Source organism: Pseudonaja textilis, chromosome 1 (genome assembly GCF_049901715.1).
Source record: "Pseudonaja textilis isolate UNSWEBS1 chromosome 1, rPseTex1.2, whole genome shotgun sequence".
NCBI classification, from domain to species: domain Eukaryota; kingdom Metazoa; phylum Chordata; class Lepidosauria; order Squamata; family Elapidae; genus Pseudonaja; species Pseudonaja textilis.
In genome coordinates, this window is record NC_141990.1 from 319,649,850 (window position 1) to 319,673,303 (window position 23,454).

The 23,454-nt window shown below is 44.1% G+C and overlaps 2 protein-coding genes across 3 annotated transcripts; both read left to right on the forward strand.

Annotated features, from left to right (window-relative positions):
• The first annotated feature begins 518 nt into the window (after nt 1-518).
• Nucleotides 519-5,600, forward strand: LOC113452914 (phospholipase A2 inhibitor beta-like). The gene is made up of 2 exons (XM_026724407.2): nt 519-930; nt 3,354-5,600. Exon 2 carries the CDS (start codon nt 3,355-3,357, stop codon nt 4,351-4,353), a length of 999 nt encoding a protein of 332 aa, XP_026580192.2. The 5' UTR covers nt 519-930; nt 3,354; the 3' UTR covers nt 4,354-5,600.
• A 4,113-nt stretch (nt 5,601-9,713) lies between these two features.
• Nucleotides 9,714-14,801, forward strand: LOC113449293 (phospholipase A2 inhibitor beta). Of its 2 annotated transcripts, XR_015741283.1 has the most exons (3): nt 9,714-9,759; nt 11,396-12,521; nt 12,593-14,801. XR_015741283.1 is itself a non-coding variant. In XM_026720348.2 (2 exons), the coding sequence occupies exon 2, from the start codon at nt 11,397-11,399 to the stop codon at nt 12,393-12,395; it is 999 nt and encodes a 332-aa protein (XP_026576133.1). In that variant the 5' UTR covers nt 9,714-9,759; nt 11,396; the 3' UTR covers nt 12,396-14,801. The 2 variants fall into 2 exon arrangements, 1 of the variants encoding a protein (XP_026576133.1); XM_026720348.2 differs by having other exon boundaries at nt 11,396-14,801.
• Nucleotides 14,802-23,454: the final 8,653 nt, after the last annotated feature.

The following is a 23,454-nucleotide window of genomic DNA, read 5'->3' on the forward strand; positions in this document are numbered from 1 at the left end:
ACATTTTCGTACTATGTCTTTAAGAGATTGCAAAAACTGCAATTGGGTGTGGTTTTTCAAAGGGCCATAAGATGGAGCCAGAAACCTGGATTGTTTTAGTCTTAGTCTCAGAAGAGAGTGTGTCCGAGTGAGTATCTCTGTTTCCTTCTGTTGGAAAATATTGCCGTTGCTCCATTTCTTCTAATTGACTGATATTCCTGGATTTAATGTAAATTGTGTGTGTCAGCACCCAGAAGGCCATGCGCACACACCCCCATGGACCCTACGCATGCGCATACAATCCCCACCCACCTATCCGCTGCACTGCGCCTCACGGCTGATTTTCAGCAGGTTTGAGGCCTTTTTCGGCCTCCCAAAGGCTCCAGGAAGGCTTCTTGCAGGCCAAAAACTAGCCCCGTTTCGTCACTTCCTGTTTTCCTGAAAATACTGGAAATGAAACCCACTCATGGATCTTTTGGGGGGGGCAGGAATGAGAACCTATGCATCTCTTCAATGAAGTCCCTGCCTAAGCAGGGGGTTGGACTAGAAGACCTCCAAGGTCCCTTCCAACTCTGTTCTTCTATTCTATTCTAGATGCTTTTTTTTCTTTTTTCTTTCAAGGGAGATGTGGAAACCTGGCTAAAGCCCCAGCCTTGGTTTGTTTTCCCCCCTTTTTCCAGGCCGCTTTTCCCAAAAAACAGAAGGGAAATGCTTCTCAGCCCAAAATTCAGGCAGATTTTCAACATCTGGGGGGGCCTTTGAACCCAGTTTAGCCAAGTTTGTTTCTCAACGTGATGCAATCAAGGCAGGGGAAATTTTTTTGGGTATTGTTTCCGGGAGGGTTTTTGAGAGCAGAGCCTTCCTGCTTTTGGTATATAGGACAAGAGATTTCCTGCTGAACACAGCGTCCAAAAGGCTGGCGGGGGTGAGGAGGTCTGGACAGAGTTCCAGGTAAGTGCAGAGGCCGTGGTACACTTGGGGTTGGATTTGCGTGCGCGTGTGTGTGTTTTTTGCACAATCTGAGTGTTGGTTCATTTGGAAAGAAAGGGAAAATGGCAAAGGGGAGTTTGGGAATCATAGCAAGGGGGGTGGGATCCTGTCTGCCACAGGCAGTTTTCAGTCTGCTTCTGTGAAATTTCTAGTCTTTAAGGTTCTCGAATGAAGAATCAGAGAAAGAAATAAGAGGGAGGGAGGGAGGAGGGGAAGGGGAAGGAAAGGAAGGAGGAAGGAAAAGAGAGGGGGAGGGAGAAAGAAAGGGGAAAAAAGAGAAAGAAAGAAAGCAGGGAGGGAGAGAAGGAAGGAAAAAGGGAAAGAAAAGAGGGAGGGGAAGAAAGAGAAAGAAAGGAGGGGAGAGAAAGAAAGAAAAGAAGGAAGGAAAGGAAGGAAGGAGGAAGAAAGATGGAGGTAGGAGAAAGGGAGAAAAAAAGAATGAGAAGAAAGGAGGGAGAGAAAGAGAGAGAAAGAAGAAAGGAAGAAAGAAACAAAGAAAGAAAAGAAAGAAAGAAAGGAAGAGAAAGAAAGAAAGAAAGAAAGAAAGAAAGAAGAAGGAAGGAAGGAAAGAAAGAAAGAAAGAAAGAAAGAAAGAAAGAAAGAAAGAAAGAAAGAAAGAAAGAAAGAAAGAAAGAAAGAAAGAAAGAAAAGAGTCAGTCTATGGAGATTCTCTGTCATCCAGGTCATAGTCGTCCCAAAGGTGCTTTCTTAAAAAATAATAATAAAGGCAGCTGGAGTTCCTTGAATTTTGTTTCTTTAAGAACATTTTGCTTCTCATCTAAGAAGCTTCTTCGGTTCCATTCTGAAGAAACGTCTTGGGTGAGAAGCAAAATGTTTTCCAAGATTAAAAAAAACCAAGAAAGTCCAGTTTCCATTTGGAAAAAGATCCTTAGGGGAGAGAGAGAAAGAGAGAGAAAGAAGGAACAAGGGTGGGAAGGGAAGGAAGGAGGGAGGGAGGAAAAAAGGAAAGAAAGAAAAAGAGAGAGAGACAGAAAGAGAAAGAAAGAGAAAGAAAAAAAGGAAGAAAGAAAAAGAGAGTCAGAGAGAGAGAGAAAGAAAGAAAAGAAAAAAAAAGAAAGAAATGGAGAAAGAAAGAAATGAAGAAGAAATGGAAGGGGGGAGGAGTTCGTTAACCCTTCCCCAGCCGCAACCTGCGCTGACCTCCTTCTTCCCTTTATCAAGTTTGCAGAGAACCTTAAAGTCGGGAGGGGAAGCGGCTGTTTTAGGAGAGCCTTTCCCTGGATTTTGCAAGAGGTGGACGAGGGCGAAACAGGACAGAAAGAAATCTCAGTTCTGCCCCTGGAAGAGGGAGGCAGAAGGAGAGGAGGGGGAGAGAGGGGCTTGGGCAGGGGCAAGGAGGGAAGCCCTCCCAGGCAGTCCAGACCAGGAAAGCAAGACGGAGGACCCCGCCTTTGTCTTACAGTTGCAATAAGAGAAACTTGCACCGCTCCCTTTACGCCCCACAGAAGCCTTGTCCCTTCCGAGATGTTTTCTCCATCCAAGTTCCTGCTTTGGACTCCAAGTTTCCTCACCCAAACTGATGGGTAGGGTGAGGCACTTCCTGCTGTCTCTCTCTCTCTCCCTCTCTCTCTCTCTCTCTCTCTGCTGCATTTTCACAGCCCATGAGAGATAGGGAACTGGCCCTTATTAAGTTAAGGTAAGTTAAGTTAAGTTAAGTTAAGTTAAGTTAAGTTAAGTTAAGTTAAGTCAAGTCAAGTCAAGCCAAGCCAAGCCAAGCCAAGCCAAGTCAAGCTACGTTACGTTACATTACATTACATAACGTTAGGGTTAGGGTTAGGGTTAGGGTTAACCAAGTTAAGTTAAGTTAAGTTAAGTTAAGTTAAGTTAAGTTAAGTTAAGTTAAGTTAAGTTAAGTTAAGTTAAGTTAAGTTAAGTTAGGTTAGGTTAGGTTAGGATAGGTTAGGTTAGGTTAAGTTAAAAGTTAAGTTAACTTAAGTTAAGTTAGGGTTAGGTTAGGTTTAGTTTATTGTCAATTGCACCTTGTACAATGAAATTAAATATCATCTTCCGTGTACATTACAAGTATGAAAATAAACCCAAACGCACATCCTTCCCATACTACACAGTGGAATTGAAAACTCCTGAGATTGCATTAATAGTGCACTCTATACAGTAGAATTCAGCAGAGCTGCTGCCCTGGGATAGAAGCTGTTTTCCAACCTATTTGTCCTTGTTTTTATTATCCGGCACCGTCTGCCAGATGATAATAGTTTAAAAAATAAAAACAAAAAGCTGCCAAGGCGATTATCTCAGGCATTTGAGGAGTGCACTGCTTTCCCCCACTCCCTTCCTGATGGCAACTAAAATGACCAAAGGAGTATTTTTTTTTTGTTAAAGTTGACCCTCTCCCTGCTTCTCCACAGGATGAAGTCTCCAGTTCCACCTCTTCTGATCATCTGCCTTGTGATGTCCTTCAACAGCTACACCCAGCAGGTTCCTTACTGCCCACCCCACCCTGCTCCAGAAAATATCACGGAGTTTGTCTGCAACTCCCCATCTCTCCGTGAATTTCCCGCCGGCTTCCCTGTACGAACTAAAACGATCTCCGTTGAGTTCACCCAGGTCTCCAGCCTTGGCGTGGAAACCCTCCAAGATCTCCCAAACCTCCAGGAACTTCACCTCTCCAACAACAGGCTGGAGACCCTTCCCAGTGGCCTCTTCCGTAACCTCCCAGAACTGCACACCCTGGATCTGTCCACCAATCTCCTGGAAGATCTACCCCCGGAGATCTTCACCGATGCGACGAACCTGACGCTTTTATCCCTCAGTGAAAACCGACTGGCTGAGCTGCGGGCGTCCTGGTTCGAAACCCTGAAGGAACTTAAGATCCTGAGCCTTGACCGAAACCAGCTGAAGGAGGTCCCCGTTTCCTGTTTCTCCAAGCTGAAGAAGTTGACCTTTCTAGATCTCTCCTCCAATCGCCTCCATCGTCTCTCTCCAGACATGTTCAGCGGCCTAGAAAATTTGGAGAGGTTGATCCTGGAAAACAACCCGATCCGATGCGTTGCCCCGAGATCCTTCCATTGGGGACCCAAGCTGAGCGTGATCTCCCTGAGGAACTGCAGCCTGACCGACATCGCCCTTGGGGAATTTCACCCGTTGGACCAACTGGTGCTGTTGGATCTCTCCGCCAACGAGCTCACCAGGCTGGATCCTCCGGCCGGCATCCTGTCTGCCAATCTCAGCCTGGATCTTGCAGGAAATCCTTGGGCGTGCGACTGCCGCCTGGACAACCTTCTAACCTGGGTCAAGGAGCACAAGATCCATTTATTTTCCAAGCGGGAAATTGTCTGCGCTTTCCCCAAGGATTTCAAAGGCGAAGAGGCAACCTCACTTGGTCGATCCATAATTTGTCCCTGCTAAACCTTCGGAATGGATCCTTTTCCTTCCACCCTGCTTCGCGAACAGTGAGATTTCCCGGTGTGGGGAGCCTTTCCACTTGAATTGGACTTCAACTCCCAGAAATCTCAGCAACGGCCGTGCTGCCTGGGGAATTCTGGGAGTTGAAGTCCACATAGCTGGATTTAAAGGAGAAGAGCCAGAACAGGATTGGGGGGGAGGAAATTAGGGAAATACTGATTTTAGGGAAGAAATAGCTGCTCGGGAAGAGATGCTCAAAAAACCCAACAACATAGGTAGTCCTTCACTTACAACTGTCCAGTTAGTGACTTTTTGAAGTATGAAGAGCCCTGAAGAAAGTGACCGATGAGTGGGTCAGAATCAGAATAGAGCTGCAAGGGACCTTGGAGGTCTTCTAGTCCAACCCCTTGCTCAAACCCAACCCCCTCTAGTCCAACCCCCTCTGCCATTTCAGACAAGCGACTGTCCAGTCTCTTCTTGAAAACTGATGGAGCCCCCACAACTTCTGGTGGCGAGCTGTTCCACTGATTAATTGCTCCCTGTTAGAAAGTTTCTCCTTAATTCCAGGTTGCTTCTCTCCTTGATTACTTTCCGTCCCTTATTTGCTTCTCGTCCTGCCCTCAGGTGTTTTGGAGAATAGCTTGACTCCCTCTTCTTTGGGGCAGCCCCTCAAATATTGGAAGACGGATATCCTGTCACCCCCTAGTGCTTCTCAGAGCTGACTGTTTTGCTGTTACTGTTATTATGAGTGTAGGGTGCTGTTACATTAGCCAGGAGTCTGCGATGCTACTTGAAGCGTAGTACTTTGCCTGCAAATCTACTAGCTCTGTTATGGCCCATGCTCACACACCTCCCAAGATGCACCACAGGAGAGCGAGCGAGCTTTGCAACAGAAAGAAAGACAAACAGCTTTTCCTGCAGCATCAGCCAAGCCCTTTCCCCTCCCCCCACCATAACCACCTCGCAAACGGGCATCGCAGACGGGAAGGTTCAAAGCCGGCAGAAATCTGACTGCCCGCACAAAGCACCAACTCATATCCTCGTCCAAGTGGTACCTATTTGTCTATCGGCGGTATATATGCTTTTGAGCTGCTAGGTGGGCAGAAGCTGAGGCGAGTTCGGGAGCTCATCCTGCTACGCAGTGCTAGGGCTCGAACCACTGGAGCAGAGACCAACTCCAGCATCATTAAGCCACTGAGCCAATGTACTTCTCTGCTTCGCTGTTGAATACACCTTATTTCCGCCTCAAACAGTTGTCCTGTGCTCCTTGAAACCCTGCGTGGAATGACCCAGAATTTTCTTGTAGTAATTTGGCAACCACACAGGGACGCCAAGTCTAATCTGGATGATACCCGTGTTTTCCCCAAAATAAGACCCAACCAGAAAATAAGCCCTAGCATGATTTTTCAGGATGCTCATAATATAAGTCCCAGTAAAGATGGTCAGCTACACACATGCATTTGGTATCGTATTTCCCCCAAAATAAGACCCAACCAGAAAATAAGCCCTAGCATGATTTTTTCAGGATGCTCATAATATAAGTCCCAGTTAAGATACATGCTAGACACACACATTTGGCAACGTATTTTCCCCAAAAGAAGACCTAGCCAGAAAATAAGCCCTAATGTGTCTTTTGGAGCAAAAATCCATAAGACCTGATCTTATTTTCAGAGAAACACAGTAGATCTGGTCTGGGCAATCTCACCCACTCAGCACCAACACCATTTGTCTGGAGGATGCTGCCTTGGACTCCGTCTGTTTCAGCACAGGTAATAAAGGAAGTTTTGGGTTGGGCCAAACCCTTGCTTGAGCCAGACCCTCACCATCATACTCCTGTAAGTGCCTCACAACTTTTATAAATGAATCTTCTGCACAATATACAAGAGCTCCACCCAAGGGGATAGCTTCCCACAGAAGTTGGGTTTGACCGAATACAATTCCGGTCAAGTAAAACCAGGGGTCAACTTTAAAGTGGATCAAGCCTGCCGCAGCCATTTTCTGTTTCCCAAGTACCACACAGTTTGGGGAGTGGGGGGAGAGGAATGGAATGTAGCCTAGTCAAAACAGACTGCTATCTCGTGAGAACCAAGGTCATCGTCAACTCTGAAGCTGGCCTGACTGAGGCCATCTTGGAGGCTTCAGTGTTGCCACAATGGTGCTGAGGGATAGGGAGAGGGGAAGAGAGATAGTTGGGGCTTTGTAGCCAAAACAAAATAGGTTCCCCTGAGAACCAAGGACAGTCCCACATGTGGCTAGAGAGAGAAGGAGAGACGTTTCCAAGCAACCAAACAGCACCTTGATTGGACTGTGTTTGGGAAAGGGGAGAAAACTTTTGCTTTTAATTAGGTGAAAACCATGGGAACTGTTGAGGTAATTCCCCGTTAGGAGAATGAGCGCATACAGGGAGACGTATTTGAGAGAAGTCTTGGAATAATACACACAGAGCACACAGATACACTGTACAGTAAATGTATGTTTTTACTTCCAGAAACATTAAGCAAAGTCCAAAATAAGCAATCCAAAGTCATTCACAGGTAAATCAGTCAGTTTTGAATCCAGGGATAATCCAAATATCAAAGTCCAGTGTCAAAAACAGTTCAGTATTAGACTTACATTAAATCCAGTAATATCAGTCAATTAGAAGAAATGGAGGAACGGCAATACTTTCCAACAGAAGGAAACAGAGATACACTCACACTCTCTTCTGAGACTCAGACTAAACAACCCAGGTTTTGGGCTCCATCTTATGGCCGTTTGAGTAACTACACCCGATTGCAGTTTTTAGCATGCTCTTAAAGAGACAGTATTAAAATGTCTATCCTGGTTTATATATTTCCATCCCAAATAGCTGTTAGGTGACTCACATTCCTAACAGGAACCTTTAGAGTTGGTTTTTATCAGCCTGTGCCAATATGATATCTCCGATAAACTTGTTCTTTGAGGAACTTGCTTGCCTCAGAGTTCTGCTTGCTACGAGCATATAAATTGGAAGCTTGACAGTCATCCCAACAAGGGGTTACCAGAGACTGGATCTAGTTCCCAAGGAGATGCAAGGACACTTAATAGGACAATGTGACTGTGACACTAATGGGAGGCGGGATGTCTAACATTTTATTATACTGAAACAGTGGGAAATAAGTAGAGCTGGTTTTAAGTTCATCAAAATGAACTTAAATGGTGTACCCAATAAAGCAGGTCTTTGAGGAGGACCAAAGTCTCAGATTCGTTTGGGCTCACTTGTCCAAACCCCGTCACCACGATCACCGCCCTGTCTACCATACAGCCAATCTTATATTTAACATCATTCCCTTTCTAAACATCATCTCTTGATCGCTTTAGTACTTCCATTCTTATTCATTTTTTTGACTTGCCTCCCAAACTCCTCCCTTGGGTCTTTGTCTCTGTCTACATCTTTCTTTTGAACAGATAACAGATAATCAGAATTGGAAGGGATCTTATAGGTCATCTAGTCCAACCCCCCCTCCACCCAAGCGGGAGACCCTACTCCATTTATGACAAATGGCAGTCCAATCTCTTCTTGAAGGTCTCAAGTGATGGCACTCCCACAACTTCCGAGGACAAGCCGTTCCATTTTTTTCTGTATTCTGCACAGTAGTGGATTTTTAAGCTGAGCAGATACAGATAGATAAACTCAACGAGACGTCCATAACAAAGTAGATTGATTGGTTCATCAGGTATCCTCATAACTCACATTTGTGATGAAGTTCTCGCTCATGGTAAAAGATGGTTATATCCTAACTCATCTCGTAGCGATAGAAAGCAGCTGCCATGAGTTAGGGAGTTCAGGCAGAAGTGAGGAAAACTCCCCCAACCCATGGAGGGTTAAATTAGTGACCAATCGGGATTACCGATGTGGCCACGTGACATGAACTACATTTCCCAGGATACCTTTAACTACATTTACCATGATGCATTCCCTTAAGGGGACAGCACATAATTCCTAAGTAACTATCCAATCCCATAGATTGTCTGGGACAGCCCACCGTTGGTTGAATGTTCTCACTGTCAGAAAGTTTCTCCTTATCTCCAGGTTAAATCTCTTCTTCTTCAATTTCCATCCATTATTCCTTGTCTGGCCTTCGGGTGCTTTGGAAAATAGCTTGACCCCTTCCTCTCTGTGGCAGCCCCTCAAATACTGGAAGGCTGCTCTCCTGTCTCCCCTGGTCCTTCTCTTCCCTAGACTAGCCAGGCCCAGTTCCTGTAACCATTGATCAATGTTTTAGCCTCCAGTCCCCTCATCATCCTGGTTGCTCTTCTCTGCACTTTTTCTAGAGTCTCAACATCTTTTTTATAATGTGGTGACCCAAACTGGAGGCAGAACTCTAGGCGTGGTCTTACTAAGGCTTCATAGAGGGGGGATTAGTACCACTCTATACTTAACCCAAATATTTCTTCCATCTCTACTATCTTTTACTGCCATACTCTGGAGGATCTGCCCGAGCCCCGATCTTCTCTTCAAAAATATCTTTCTTTTTATCCAGTCCCATATTTTGATCTCTTAATATGTCCCATCCATTGTTTCTTTTTTCTTTTCTTTGAAAACAGTTTTATTAATTTTAACAACAAACGAACAAAAACACATAAAACATAAAAACATCATCCTTTCCTTCATGAGTTCACAGACAGTGTATCGGTTGGTTTTTCACTTTTTTGTGTGCATCCATTTCATCGTCTCTGTTGTAGTTATATTGCATAATAGCTCATATTGTCAATCAACAATTATATAGCCTGATATCATTATGTCCCATCCGTTGTTTCTTGTCCCGCCTTCTGGTGTTTTGGAGAATGATTTGATCCCCTCCTATGTGTGGCCCCCCCTCAAATACTAGATTATATTGCTATCCAGTCCCCCTCGGTCCTCCTCTTTAGACCAGCCAGACCCAAATCCTGCAACCGTTCTTCCTATGTTGTTGTTTCCAGGCCTTTGATCTTCTCTGCACTTTTTCCATTTCTTCTTGAGATGCTTTTTTTAAGGATAATGTGGAAATGGGAGCAGCCTGAGACCTAGGTGTGAGTTTTCTTTTCCCCTGCTTGTTTTAGGCAGAGTTTCCAAAGAGATGAGGAAATTGTTTCTTTTCCAAAAACAACAACGGAGAAATATTCTTTTTGCAATAAAAATAACCCCAACACTTCAGGTAAAGGGGAAATGTCAACATTGGTCTTTGCCCTTGAACAGAGGTTCAGTTGTGCACTGAATCTTTTTTTGTTTGTTTGTTGTCCCCATGACGCAATCAGGACAGGGGAAATTCTTACTAATGTTTGAGGACAGCAAATTCACCCCCCACCCCCACCCCCACCCCCAGTGCAGGTATATAAGAGGGTTCCTGAGGTCCCCAGCATTTGAGGAAGAGGGAGGCTGGCAGGCATTCCGTTTGGAGAAAGCTACAGGTAAGTGCGCACTCTTTCGCTTACTTGCACAAACTGAGTGGAAGGAAGGAAGGAAGGAAGGAAGGAAGGAAGGAAGGAAGGAAGGAAGGGAGGGAGGGAGGGAGGGAGGGAGGGAGAGAGGGAGGGAAGAAGAGAGGGAGGAAGGGAGGGAAGAAGATGGAGAAAGAAGGAAAAAGAAAGAGACAGAAGGAAGGAAGGAAAGAAAGGGACAGAGGGAGGGAAGGGAGAAAGATGGAGAAAGAAGGAAAAAGAAGGAAAGAAAGGGAGAGAGGGAGGAAGGGAGGGAGATGGAGAAAAAGAGGAAAAGAAAGAGATGGAATGAAAGAAAGAAAGAAAGAAAGAAAGAAAGAAAGAGAGAAAGAAAGAAAGAAAGAAAGAAAGGAAGGAAGGAAGGAAGGAAGGGGGAGAGGGAGGAAGGGAGGGAGATGAGAAAAAAGAAAAAGAGGGAAGGAAAGAAAGAAACAAAGAAAAGGAGAGAGGAAGGAAGGGAGGAAGATGGAGAAAGAAAGAAAAAGGGAAGGAAGGGAGGGAGGGAGGGAGGGAGGGAGGGGAGGAAGGAAGGAAAAGTAGAAGGATGGAGGTAAGTGTAGGAGGGAGTGAGAAGAAAGAAAGGGAGGAAGGAATGAAAAAAGAGCAAGGGATGGATAGGAGTCAGGGAGGAAGTAGAAACAGAGGGAGGTCAAGGGAAAGGAAGGGAGAGAGGAAGGAAGGAAGGAAAAAGAGAAGAAGGGAACGAAGGAGAAAGAGAAAGAGAATAGTTGAATAGCACTTCCAGTCGACAGCCTCAGCCCAGTCTGGCCACCTTCTATTCCCAGCCCTGTATGAAAATTGGAAATAACACAGCCGGGAGGCACTGCAGGTATTTCTGGAGAGCTCTCAACCCCAACTGAGCAATAGGTTGATGACGGTGGAATTGAACGGAAGAAAAAATCCATTCCACATCTGGGAATGGAAGGAAGAAACAGAGGAGGGGGAGAGGGTTCCTGGCTTGAAAGACTGTTTTCTGGGACTTTGCTGGAAAGTGAATGAGAGGAATCCCCATTAGCTTAGCAATTTTATAAAATTTGGGACCTTTTCTATCAATGGTTGGATGATGAAATACAACAATAGAATATTTAGAATGTTAGATAATAAGGAATATCTTTGTTTTTTCTTTTTCTTTTGCTATTAGATACTATATCTATAAAGTGTTTTTTCTAGGATAGAATTGGCGTGATTATATGATTTGTTATAGAATAAATTATTTAAATTATAGTTATCTCATAAAGTACGAATGAATAAAACAATAGTCAAATGATTTTTTTTTTAACAACGATATGAGGATATATAAGTTGGGATTGATAATAAGTGTTATCAGGTAACATAACTGTAATTGAGACTACGAAATGGATGCACAAAACTGATGAACCAACCAACACACTGGTTGTATATAAGTATGGAAGAGAGCTGAGGCTTTTATGTTTTGTCTGTTTTTGTTTGTTTGTTTAAAAAAACCAATAAAACTGTTTTCAAGAAAAGGGGGGGCGTTTGTCGGGACGAGGAGTCTGCTTCGTGATTTTGGTGAAGCCTAAGTCCGAACAAAAGGGAAACTTAAGATGTTGCCGCCTCTCTTTTTTCTCTCCCGGCTTCTCCATAGGATGAGGCCTCCAGCTCCACCTCTTCTGATCGCCTGCCTTGTGATGTCGCTGAACAGCTACACCCAGCAGGTTCCTCCCTGCCTGCCCGAATATCCAGGTCCAGAAAGCAACACTACTTTTGAGTGCAACTCTTTGCTCCGCGAATTTCCCTCCGGCTTCCCCAGTGAAACCGAGACCATCATCATTCGGTCGAGCCAGATCTCCAACCTGGGTGCGGAGGCCCTGCAGGGTCTCCCAGAGCTCCAGGGGCTTTCTCTGATCCGCAGCCCGTTGAAGACCCTTCCAAGCGGCCTCTTCCGTAACCTCCCAGCACTGCAGTCCTTGGACCTCTACGGAAATCTCCTGGAAGATCTACCTGCGGATCTCTTCGCGCCCATCAGTAGACTGGCCGACTTATCCCTCGATGCAAACCAGCTGACTGAGCTGCGCCCATCCTGGTTCGAAACCCTGAAGGAACTCAGGATCCTGCGCCTCAATGGCAATCAGCTGAAGGAGATCCCGCCCAATTGCTTCCATAAACTGACCCTGTTGTTGTCCCTGGACCTTTCCTCCAACCTCCTCCGTTGCCTTTCTCCGGAGATGTTCCAAGGCCTCACGTTTCTAACGGATTTAATTCTGAAAGACAACCTGGTTGTGTCTATCGCCCCCGACACCTTCCGTGGGACTCCCACGCTGTGGGTCCTCTCCCTGAGAAACAACAGCCTGACCCACGTTCCACCTGGGCTCTTTCAGTCCTTGGAGAACCTGGTGCAGCTGGATCTCTCCGCCAACGAGATCACCTCCCTGGAGATTCCCTTGGTCAACGTGTCTTCCGAGTTCACTCTCGAGCTCTCCGACAACCCATGGGCATGTGACTGCCGCCTGCAGGCTCTCTTCAACTGGGCCCGGGAAAGCAACGTGGATTGGTTCTCCAAGGAAGACGTGGTCTGCGCTTTCCCCAAAAGTTTGAAGGGGAAAACGGCAATTTCGCTGGAGAGATCTCAACTTTGTCCCTGCTAAACATTCCAGATGGATCTTTCTCCAACCTGCTCAGCGGACGTGCTTGAAGGGGATTGGACTTCAGCTACCAGAATGCCCCAATTCCCAGAATTCCTAGGCCGGCATGTTTTCAGATAATTGAACTTCCCAGAATCCCCCCTGTCATCATGTGGACTTCCAGAAGTCCCAAGCCAGCGTGTTTTAAGATAATTGGACTTAGTTCCCAGAATCCCCCTAGCCACCATGTATGGACTTCAACTCCCAGAAGTCCCAGGCCAGCACGCTTTAAGATGGGGGGGTGGGGGCTTCAACTCCCAGAATTCCCAACGATCGTGCTGTAAGATACAGTACGTTTAAAAGAATGAAAGAGGGAAAAGGCTGTAGATAGCCAGACAGATACAAATAATCAAAGTTGGAAGGGACCTTGTAGGTTATCTAGTCCAACCCCCTGCCCAAGCAGAACCTACACCATTTCTGACCGATGGCAGTCCAGTCTCTTCTTGAAAGCTTCCAGTAACGAAGCTCCTGCAACTTCTGAGGGCAACTTCTGTTCCATGGGTTGATTGTTCTCACTCTTAGAAAAATTCTCTGCATTTCCAAGTTGAATCTCTCCTGGATCAGTTTCCATCCATTGTTCCTTGTCCGGCCTTCGGGTGCTTTAGAAAATAGCTTGACCCCTTCCTCCTCTCTGTGGCAGCCCCTCAAATATTGGAAGACTGCTATCCTGTCTCCCCTGGTCCTTCTCTTCCCTAGACTAGCCAAGCCCAGTTCCTGCAACCTTTCTTCATATGTTTTAATCTCCACTCCCCTCATTATCTTGGTTGCTCTTCTCTGTACTTTTTCTAGAGTCTTAACATCTTTTTTATAGTGTGGGTGATGTTGGAAATAAGAAAATTCAAAAATAAAATGTAGGGACAGGGAAAATTTTTTGTTAAAGGGAAGAGATACATAGATGTTTGGTAAAGAACGGACAAAAGATATAAGTATAATGATTTTGAAATAAGATGAAATAAATAAAACATAATTAAGAGAGTGAAAAGATGGGAGAAGTTATATAGAGAATACAAAATGGTTAATAAGATATGAAGGGTATATAAGGTGGGCATGAATTTGATTTAGGTCTGTCAAAAAAGATGTAACCTGGGGCCAAGTCACTTCTCAAAAGAAGTTTTATGTTTTATGTTTAGTGTGTGGATTATTTACGTTTGATTCTAAATTAATAAAATCTTGGAGAAATGAAATTAAAGGGAGAGAAATTGGGAAAAGATATGTATAAATGATAACTAAGGAGTTTTTTTTCTTTTTTCTCCAAAGTTTTGCTTTAGGTTATGTATTTTGTGTGCTTATGACTGATTGAGAATTACTGAAACTTTGATAGAAGGAAATATGATTGAATGAAAGTGAAGGGAGAATTAATGAGAAATTTGGAAAAGATATATATGTGTAAATGGAAGTGTGATAATGTGGAACTATGTTTTAAAAAATAATGCTTTATTTGCCTTGTTGAAATTTATAAGTAATTCTTAGAAAGGAGGTTTTATACTTCTATGTGTTATGTTTTGTTTGTCTTCAACAATAAAACTTGTTCATAAAAAAAAAAATGTAGGGTGAATAGAATACTATATATTATCGCATTAAGAAGACAGTTGCTCTATAGGCTTTTGCTATCTTGATGTAATCCTGCTTTAAACATATTTTCTTATGCATTTACTCATTGTTAGATATGTACCTGCAATCTATTACATCCTCCTGTATCAAGTAATGCCACCTCTATTTCCTACAGGAATTGGTACTTGTATCTCAAACTGTCAAGGCAATTCACACACACATTTGACATAACAAAAGACCAAAGTCATCAATTAGGAGCACAGTGGGAGAAGATAAAACTTCCTTGAATAACTGAAGTTAGATTTTGTTTTTCAAAGCACCTGCTTAAGTTTAATCTTGGCACATTGTGTGATTTTAAGTTATAACCAGATTTTTACTTTGCGTAGGTGAATATGTTAAACATAATCATTATGTTATTCTAAGGTGGCTAGAAAGAAGACGTGCCGAACGTAATTTTAATATGTAAGAAGGGTGGGGTTAGGAATAGATATTTCTTTGTTCTTGGACTGTAAGAAAGAGGCCCTGCTGGAGGGACATTCCTGAATGCTAAGTAAGGTAAGAAAAAGCCCTGTTGATAAAATATGTGATGGGTGGTCATTGGGAGGTGTTGTTCCATCAACTGTTTCAGACTAGCTGCGCTCGGTCATTTTGGACCCGATGTAGGAGGAGTATGGGGTCTCGGGATAGAAAAACTATAAAATGTAATGTATTGAAATCTTAAGGTGTAGTTCTTGGCTCAAACTTCATGTTGAAGTCAGCTGAGATTCCCCCCACTCTTTGCAAACAGCTTAACAAATAAAATCTCTGTGTTTTCCCCGATCCAAGTTTTTGTTATTTGGATTCATTTCCGACCGTGACCAAAACTGGATGAAGTACTCTAGGTGTGGTCTTACTAAGGCTTTATAAAGTGGTATTAGTACCTCCCTTGATCTCGATTGTATCCTTCTGTTAGTGCAATTTAGGATTGCATTGGCCTTTTTGGCTGCTGCTGCACACGGCTGGCTCCTATTGAGCTGGTTGTCCACTAAGACTCCAAGATCCCTCTCCCAGTTCCTGCTATTGAGCCTGTTAGGGAGACACCCTAGCAGAATCTGCACAGCAGTCAGGCAGGCAGGCAAAATATGTGAGATAAACGTTTTTGTAGCTTACACTCAGTAAAACAGATACACAGTGCTAATTAAATAGTTTATTCCAGTAAGAGTTATAGCATAGTCAAACAGTCCATATATCATTCACTAGTTCAGTCCGTCCAGGGATTATTCAGTTGCAAATTCCAGTGTTGAAAAAGAGAGGTCAGTAAACTTACAAATATCAGTCCAGTAATATATCTCCTTGCAGTAGAGATATGAAGAAGTCAAAAACTCCTCTCTTCCTTCAGCAACTCAGCAGTAGGAAACACGCAGTTAACAAACCATCAATCCATGCAATCCAGTAATTGTCAGGTTCTCTTGCTCCCTCTTATGGTGGTTTCACACCGCACCCAAAATTACATGCTTTGCAGTTTTAAAGTGACACACACTTAAACTTACAATCATAGTTTATATATATTATTTTACCCAAACTACGTTAGGTAACCTATGTTATTCCTAACAGAGCCTGGTTTCACCCAGTCTATATGTGTATTTTTGGTTTTTCTTGCCTAAGTGTAGGGCTTTACTTTTCTCTATATTGAATTTCATTTTGTTAGATGGGGCCCAGGGTTCGAGTCTGTCACGATCCATCTGGATCTTGAGCCTATCTTCTTAGGTGTTGGCTATTCCTGCCAGCTTAGTATCATCTGCAAATTTGGTAAGTTCTCCTTCTATTCCCTCATCTAAGTCATTAATTAAGATATTGAAGACAATAAAAGGGGGGGATGGAGAAACAAGATAATTAAACATGAATCAGAAAAATTAAGCTGTTTGATTTTTTTTTTCAATGTTAACCAACCATTTTTGTCTCTGCCATTTTCAACATTGCAAACTTCCCTTCCGCCTCATCTCCAACCCTTTTGAGAATCCAAAATCACCCCTTCACTTTCTTCCATTTTCACTAAAAAAATCTGGCAAGAACGGTTGGTCCAAGACTTACAACAATTTATTTAGTGACTTTTCAAAGTGATAAAGGCACTGGGGAAAAAAAAAAGGCTTATGACCATTTTTCACGCTTACGGCCGTTGCAACATTCCCATAGTCACGTGATCAAAATTCAGAAACCTGGCAACTGACTCGCATTTATGATGGTGTGGAGTGTCCCAGGGTCCTGTGATTCCCTCTTGTGAAACTTCTGATGAGCAAAGTCAAGTGGGAAGCAGGTGACTAACTTAACAACCGCAATAATTCAGTCACAACTGAGGGAAGGGAAGGAAGTAAATGGATGAAGAAAGGAAGGAAGGAAGGAAGGAAGGAATGGAAGAGGAATAGAAGGGAAGGGAAGGGAAGGGAAGGAGAGGAGAGGAAAGGAAAGGAAGGGAAGGGAAAGGAAAGGAAAGGAAAGGAAAGGAAAGGAAAGGAAAGGAAAGGAAAGGAAAGGAAAGGAAAGGAAAGGAAAGGAAAGGAAAGGAAAGGAAATCAATGGATGAAGGAAGGAAGGAACGGAAGAGGAATAGAAGGGAAGGGAAGGGAAGGAGAGGAAAGGAAAGGAAGGGAAAGGAAAGGAAAGGAAAGGAAACGAAAGGAAAGGAAAGGAAAGGATGAAGGAAGGAAGGAAGGAACGGAAGAGGAAGGGAAGGGAAGGGAAAGGAAAGGGGAGGGAGTAAATGGATGAAGAAGGGAAGGAAGGAAGAATGGAAGGAAGGGAAGGGAATAAATGGATGAAGAAAGGAAGGAAGGAAAGAACGGAAGAGGAATAGAAGGGAAGGGAAGGGAAGGGAAGGAAGGGAAAGGAAAGGGATGGATGAAGAAGGGAAGGAAGGAAGGAAGGAAGGAAGGAATGGAAGAGGAACAGAAGGGAAGAGAAAGGGAAGGAAAGGAAAGGAAGGGGAAAAGGGAAAGGGATAAATGAAGGAAGAAGGGAAGGAAGGGAAAGAAAGGGAAAGAAAGGAAAGGGAAGGGAGTAAATGGATGAAGAAGGGAAGGAAGGAAGGAATGGAAGAGGAACAGAAGGGGAGGGAAAGGAAAGGAAGGGGAAAAAAGAAAGGGATAAAGGGAGGAAGAAGGGAAGGAAGGGAAAGAATGAAAAAGAAAGGGATAAATGGATGAAGAAGGGAAGGAAGGAAGAATGGAAGAAAGGAAACGGAATAAATGGATGAAGAAGGGAAGTTGGGAAGAAGGGAAGGGAAGGGAAGGAAAGGGAGTTAATGGATGAAGAAGGAAGGGAAGGAAGGAAGGGAAGAAAGGGGAAGAAAGGGGAAGGGAAGGAAGAAGAAGGGAAGGGAATAAATGGATGAAGAAGGGAAGGAAAGGGAATGGAAAGGGTAAAGGAAAGGAAGGGAACGGAAGGTACGAAACTCTGATCTATGCTGCAACGATTGCTCACTGACTCAAACCACCCCTTATCAAGTTTGCAGATAACAAAAAGCTAATGCAAACATTTTAGGAGAGAAAAGAGGATCCCAGAAGATCCCAACAGCCTTGAGCAACAGGTTGATGATGGTGGACTTGAACAGGAATTCAACACCTCCATGGTCTTCATCCAACTCTGTCATTCTGTTATCTGGAAATGGAAGGCAGAACCAGAGGAGGCGGGAGATTTTATTGATTGCTTGATTTGATTTGTCAATTGCTTACAAGGTAATAGATACAAATATTATAAACATGAGTAAGAATACAGGAAATAGGTACGAATAAATGGGGACAATAGGACAGGGACGTGAGGCACAATGGTGCACTTATGTGCAACGATCAGCCCTTTCAGGTACTCCCAATTTTGCTTTTTCTCAAGAGGCAACCGGTCTTTCTTGTTTTTCTTTGAAGACGTTTCGCTTCTCCTCCAAGAAGCTTCTTCAGCTCTGACTGGATGGTGGGGAATGGAAGGATTTATACTCCTTGCAGACAGCTGGGCGTTTGCATCCTTTTCAGAGAATCATTGAGGCCACTTGGAGGTTTATCTGTGTCCTCTGGGTCACCTCAATGTAAATGGGTGTGCAGCCTTTTTGGAACTGCTTAAAGGACTGTGTTGTAGATTGGAGATAGATGATGTATCCCCTCCCCCTCTGTTGAGGGTTCTCCAAGTGGCCTCAAGGACTCTCCCAAAAAAATGCAAATGACCAGCTGTCTGCAAGGAGTAGAAATCCTTCCCTACCATCCAGTCAGAACTGAACAAATTCCCTTAACCAACGGCTCACTTCTGATTAGCGAAGCTGTTACTCACGACGTCCTAGTCGCTTCTCTTGCACGTTGTTTGCTTTTATTTTTTTTGTTTCCTTAATTATTTTCCTCCTCTCTCCCCACCAAAACCTCGCATTCTAATTGGGAAGAAAACAAACGAGTTTATTGTTTCAGCTTGCAAACGGATGACAAAGGCGCAAGTCCCTTGGAGGTTTTAAATTAAATCCAATTGCTTCAACGATATTCGGCAATTTGGTGGTGATTTAACCGAGCAATAAAACCCAAGCTAAAATAGCACTTGCTAGCCCAAAGTGGGTTTCCCTCCCCCCTCCCTCCATCCTTCTGGCATTTATTTGCTATCTGCTCCTTCCTTTAAATAATCCCCGCAATTAAATGTAAACAGAAATAAAGGAAAATTAAGAATTAAGGCGGAGGGAAGGGATTAATGCAGGGAAATATAAGTTGACGGAGGAATCTGGGCGGCTGCAAACGCTGAATTTGGTACGGGGACAAATTGGCATCTAGGCTTGGCACCTGCCAAAATCTTTTAAAACAAGGTGCCAGAAATACTGAAGACACATGTGATGACCTGGGGAGGGGGTGGGATACAAAATAAACACAGTCACAGGTGAAGCCTCTTTTATTCTTTCACTTTGCTTCCAAGCTCCAAATATCCTTGACTGGAGACAAAAAAAACCTCCCCCACCAGCAGTTACAAGAAGGAGGAAATGCCATTTAAATGATAAAGAGTAAAAAAACAACCCAAACCAGGCAAGATAAGGTCTTGAAGACGTCCACAGATAACAGAACACACTCTGGGAAGGATGCCAAACTCAGAGAGGAACCATAAGCTAGAGATATTTCCACGCTTTGTTTCCAGCACTGGCCCATACGCATGTCTGTCCTCTTATCCAGTTCTCACAGCTGCAGCCCATGAAGAGGATCAAGGCCCTCTCCTGCCCAGTAGACCACGTCTCTCCCTTATCCTCTCCTCCCTGCGTGCCCTAGGATGGCGAGGGGATGGGCCTGGGTCCTCCTCTGACTGCCCGTCCCCAGCCTCCTCCACAACCTCAGGAGCCCCACTTCCACTCCCTGTTGGCTGTTCCTCCTCTCCCTCGGAGTCAGTCTCCAACAGGGCCATGACCACACATCTCCAGAATACAATTTTTACCACGTTCAATCCGTTTCTGACCACAGCAATATGAGGTGTTCCCAATGGGGTGATTTGGAAAACCAGACCGTGATGGTGTGGGAAGCCCTGCTTCTAGAGAATGAAATATTTGGGGAGAAATATTAAAAGAGATAGAATATTCTATTTCCCCAAAGGTAGAAAAAAGCAGCCCCAGTCTGGTCCATTAAGAAAGACTGGGCCAACTCAACCAGAATATGGAGTTGGATACAAGAAATAGTGGAAGATCAGGCAGAATTTAAACCGGAATGGTTCTTGTTGGGAATAATTAAAGGGAAATATAAGAAAAAGATTAAATATATGCTACTACATATCTGACAGCAAGGAGGATAGCTTTTGCACCATGTTGGAAACAAAATAACATGCCCTCAGAGGAATTAGTAATTCAAAAAGTTCAAAAAGCACACACACACACACATATATATACACACACATACGAAATACCACTCACGCATCATCACAATATCTCCAGAACCACAAAACCTACAAACTTGAAATTTGGCACGTATGTTCCTCTTGGCTTCTAGGTGCTCACTAAGAAAGGATTTTTCCAAATGACCATCAGAGTCATTAGTATTTCTACTATTATTATTATTATTATTAACACGCTCTGATGCTAAGGCGTTCTACTCCCCCTCCTCACCTGAAAAGAAATCTTTTCCAAAGGCAAAACACAAGCACAGGTGTCTCAGTTTCAGTTTTACAACACCAAGCAGCTTTAGTACAGAACAGTTGAGCTAAGCCACGCCCAGGCTCCTTGTTGTCTCCTTCTTGCTCGCACAGCAAATACTCTTTCAGTTTCCAAACAGCCCTCAACTCTCTCACACACACTGACAGGACACTAGCCAGATGAATTCCAATGGATGCTGGTAGGAAGTGGCACAATCTTTTTCTCCTTATTTTTCCTCTCCAAAAACTAAGCCCGACGACATAGTTTCATAGTGAAGCACGGGTATCCAGCTAGTGGTGGTATCCACCACAGAAACCGTGTACAAATCCTTGCACTCATCAAGCTAATTTGTCGGTTGCCCCGGCTGCCCATCTATAAACTTCCTTTCTTAAGCAGCTTCCATTTTATTCTAGGCTTTGAACTGGACCTGGGTTTTTCTTCCAACTACGGTCTGGTTTTCCAAATCACCTTGCCCAGGGTGGTAAGACTTCCTAGTGGTTTTCCATCTGAGGAAAGAAAAGGAGAGGATGTCTTTTACATCGAAATGGCCCTCATTTGCATCCATTTTGCTCATTTTTGTAGAGATTAGATTACCTGAGACTTATCAGAAAACAACAACTGAATGAAAAACTGCTGGTGACCTTTTACTGCTGCACCATAGAGACCATTTTAACATACCGCACCTCTGTATGGTTTGCCAATTGCACAGGGGCAGATAGGACAGCACTCCAGAGGGTTAAAGTCATTGTCCAGAGGATCATGGGTTGCCCTCTCCCCTCTTTGGAAGAGCTTTATAGCTCCCGCTACCTTAAGAAAGTTCAAAACATTCTCAAAGATCCATCTTATCCTGGGAAATCTTTTTTTTTTTTTAATTATTACCATCTGGCAGACGGTACCGGATAATAAAAACAAGGACAAATAGGCTGAAAAACAGCTTCTATCCCAAGGTAGTAACTCCATTGAATTCTACTGTCTAGCGCAATATGAATGCAATATCAGGGCTTTTCAATTCAATTGCATAGAATGTGAATGATACGCGTTTGTGTTTATTTTCATGGTCATAACGTACACAGAAGATGGTATTTAATTTTGTTGTATGAGGTGCAGTGAAATAAAGTAAACTAAATTTGTGTCATCCCTTGTCATTTTTAGACTTCTGCTTTAAAATAGTGATTCTTAAATTCAGCCATTTTAAGATCTGTGGGCTTCAACTCCCAGAATTCCTCAGCCAACCATGCCAGCTGAGCAATTCTGGGAGTTGAAGTGCACAAGTCTTAAAGCGGCTATCTTTGTGGAACGTTGCTTTAAAGTCCTTTGTAGTGTAAGGTCCAGGGGTGGTATTCAGCAGGTTCTGACCGGTTCTGAAGAACCGGTAGCAAAAATTATGAGTAGTTTGGAGAACCGTCCAATACCACCTCTGACTGGCCCCGCCCCGTATTCTCCGCCTTTCAAGTCCAAGCTGATCAGCTGGGTCTCCTTTGGTTGCCCTGCACAGGAGAACGGAGCTGGAAAGCAGGTTAGTGGGATGGGGAGGGAATGGAGATTTTGCAGTATCCTTCCGTCAGCAGTTGGGTAGAAATAGAGATTTAGCGGTATCCCACAGAACCAGTAGTAAAAAAAAACTGTATCCCACCACTGGTAAGGTTCCAGAAGTTTCCCAGAGCCATGGAGATGCCAAAGAGAGTGAGACTGGAGACGAGGCTTGCAAAAAAAAACAGCTTTTTTTTTTATTCTAACAGATTTAACAGATAATCAGAGTTGGAAGGGGCCTTGTAGGTCATCTAGTCCAACCCCCCACCCAAGCTACACCATTTCTGACAAAATGGCAGTCCAATCTCTTCTTGAAAGTCTCAAGTGATGGCGCTGCCACAACTTCCAAGGGTAAACTGTTCCTTGGGTTGATTGTTCTTACTGTCATAAAGTTTCTTCTTATTTCCAGGTTAAATCTCTCTTTGTTCAGTTTCTATCCATTAATTCTTTTCCGGCCTACAGGTGCTTTAGAAAATAGCTTGACCCCTTCCTCCTCCCTGTGGCAGCCCCTCAAATATTGGAAGGCTGCTATCATGTCTCCCCTGGTATTTTCTTCCCTAGACTAGCCAGGCCCAGTTCCTGCAGCCGTTCATTGTATGTTTTAGCCTCCAGTCCCCTCATCCTCCTGGTTGCTCTTCTCTGTACTTTTTCTAGAGTCTCAACCTCTTTTTTATAGTGTGGTGAACAAAACTGGATGCAGGAGTCTAGGTATGGTTACTAACGATTTATAGAGTGGTATTAGTACTCCCTTTTAGCCATTCTTTGGCCAAAGCATAAAGTCTGGGTGAATACCATATCCAAAAACACACAGACAAAACGCATGTAAGGAATAGCCACACCCTGCGAGAATGGCTCAGAGTATTATATACATTTTACACCGCTAGAAACCAAGTTGACCCAATCAGAGACGAAGGTTCATTATTCAATGGGGACAATGTCTTGCCCTTGCCCCCCCAGCCCTTATCCATGGAGCGTTGTTTGTCCATGCTTTGTTATTTTACGGAGTATCAGGGATGGAATTTAACCGGTTCAGACCGGTTCTATAGAACCGGTTGTTATGATTCTATGCAGTTCAGACAACAGGCAGATCGTGCCCTCAGCTGGCCCCGCCCCCTCTGCCCACCCCTCCCCTCCCCTTCCAGCCCAGTCAGTCCTTATTGCGCATGCGCGACATCGCTGACTGCCTTCTCCCCCACTCAGTCACTCCTTAAGGTATTTCTTTGGTTCCCCTCCCGACGATCAGCTGTTCCAATGATCAGCCGTGCTGGGATCCCCCTCGCTGTCTTACGGCTTTGCCAGAAGGCTTCCCTGAGGCCTACGAGACAACAAAAGCGGGCGAGGAGTGCTCCAAAAAGAAAAAAGCTACACCCACCCAGTCACATGGCCATGCCCACCTAGCCGCACCAGCCTAGCCACGCCCACAGGACCGGCTGTTAAAAAAATTGAATCCCATCCCTGCACAGGATCCCTTGTCCTCGTGTGTTCGTGCTCCTAGGCAGCCCCCCGCTCCCTTATCTACGGAGCAGGATGTTCCTGGGAACGGTCTCCCAGGATGTGCCTAGCTCTGAAGCAAATTGCAGAGGCGAGAAACCCAGATAGAAAAGGATACAATTCTCCTGCAGAATGAATTCCTAACAAAGGATTGCCAACCATTAGCAAAACAGTAGCAGCAACTTTCTTTAACAGAAGCCAAGAGCAAAGGTTAGATTGATTCACGTCAATACACGCACAAAAAAAAGGTACACAAAATTATCTGCTGCAATGTCCTACCGGTCAATGACTAACTTCATCTTCAACTGCAACAATGCAAAAAGCACACAACAGATACAAGCTCAA

Bases quoted from the DNA above. Each gene is read 5' to 3' on its own strand.
- LOC113452914 (XM_026724407.2), top strand. From the start codon at position 3,355: ATGAAGTCTCCAGTTCCACCTCTTCTGATCATCTGCCTTGTGATGTCC.
- LOC113449293 (XM_026720348.2), top strand. From the start codon at position 11,397: ATGAGGCCTCCAGCTCCACCTCTTCTGATCGCCTGCCTTGTGATGTCG.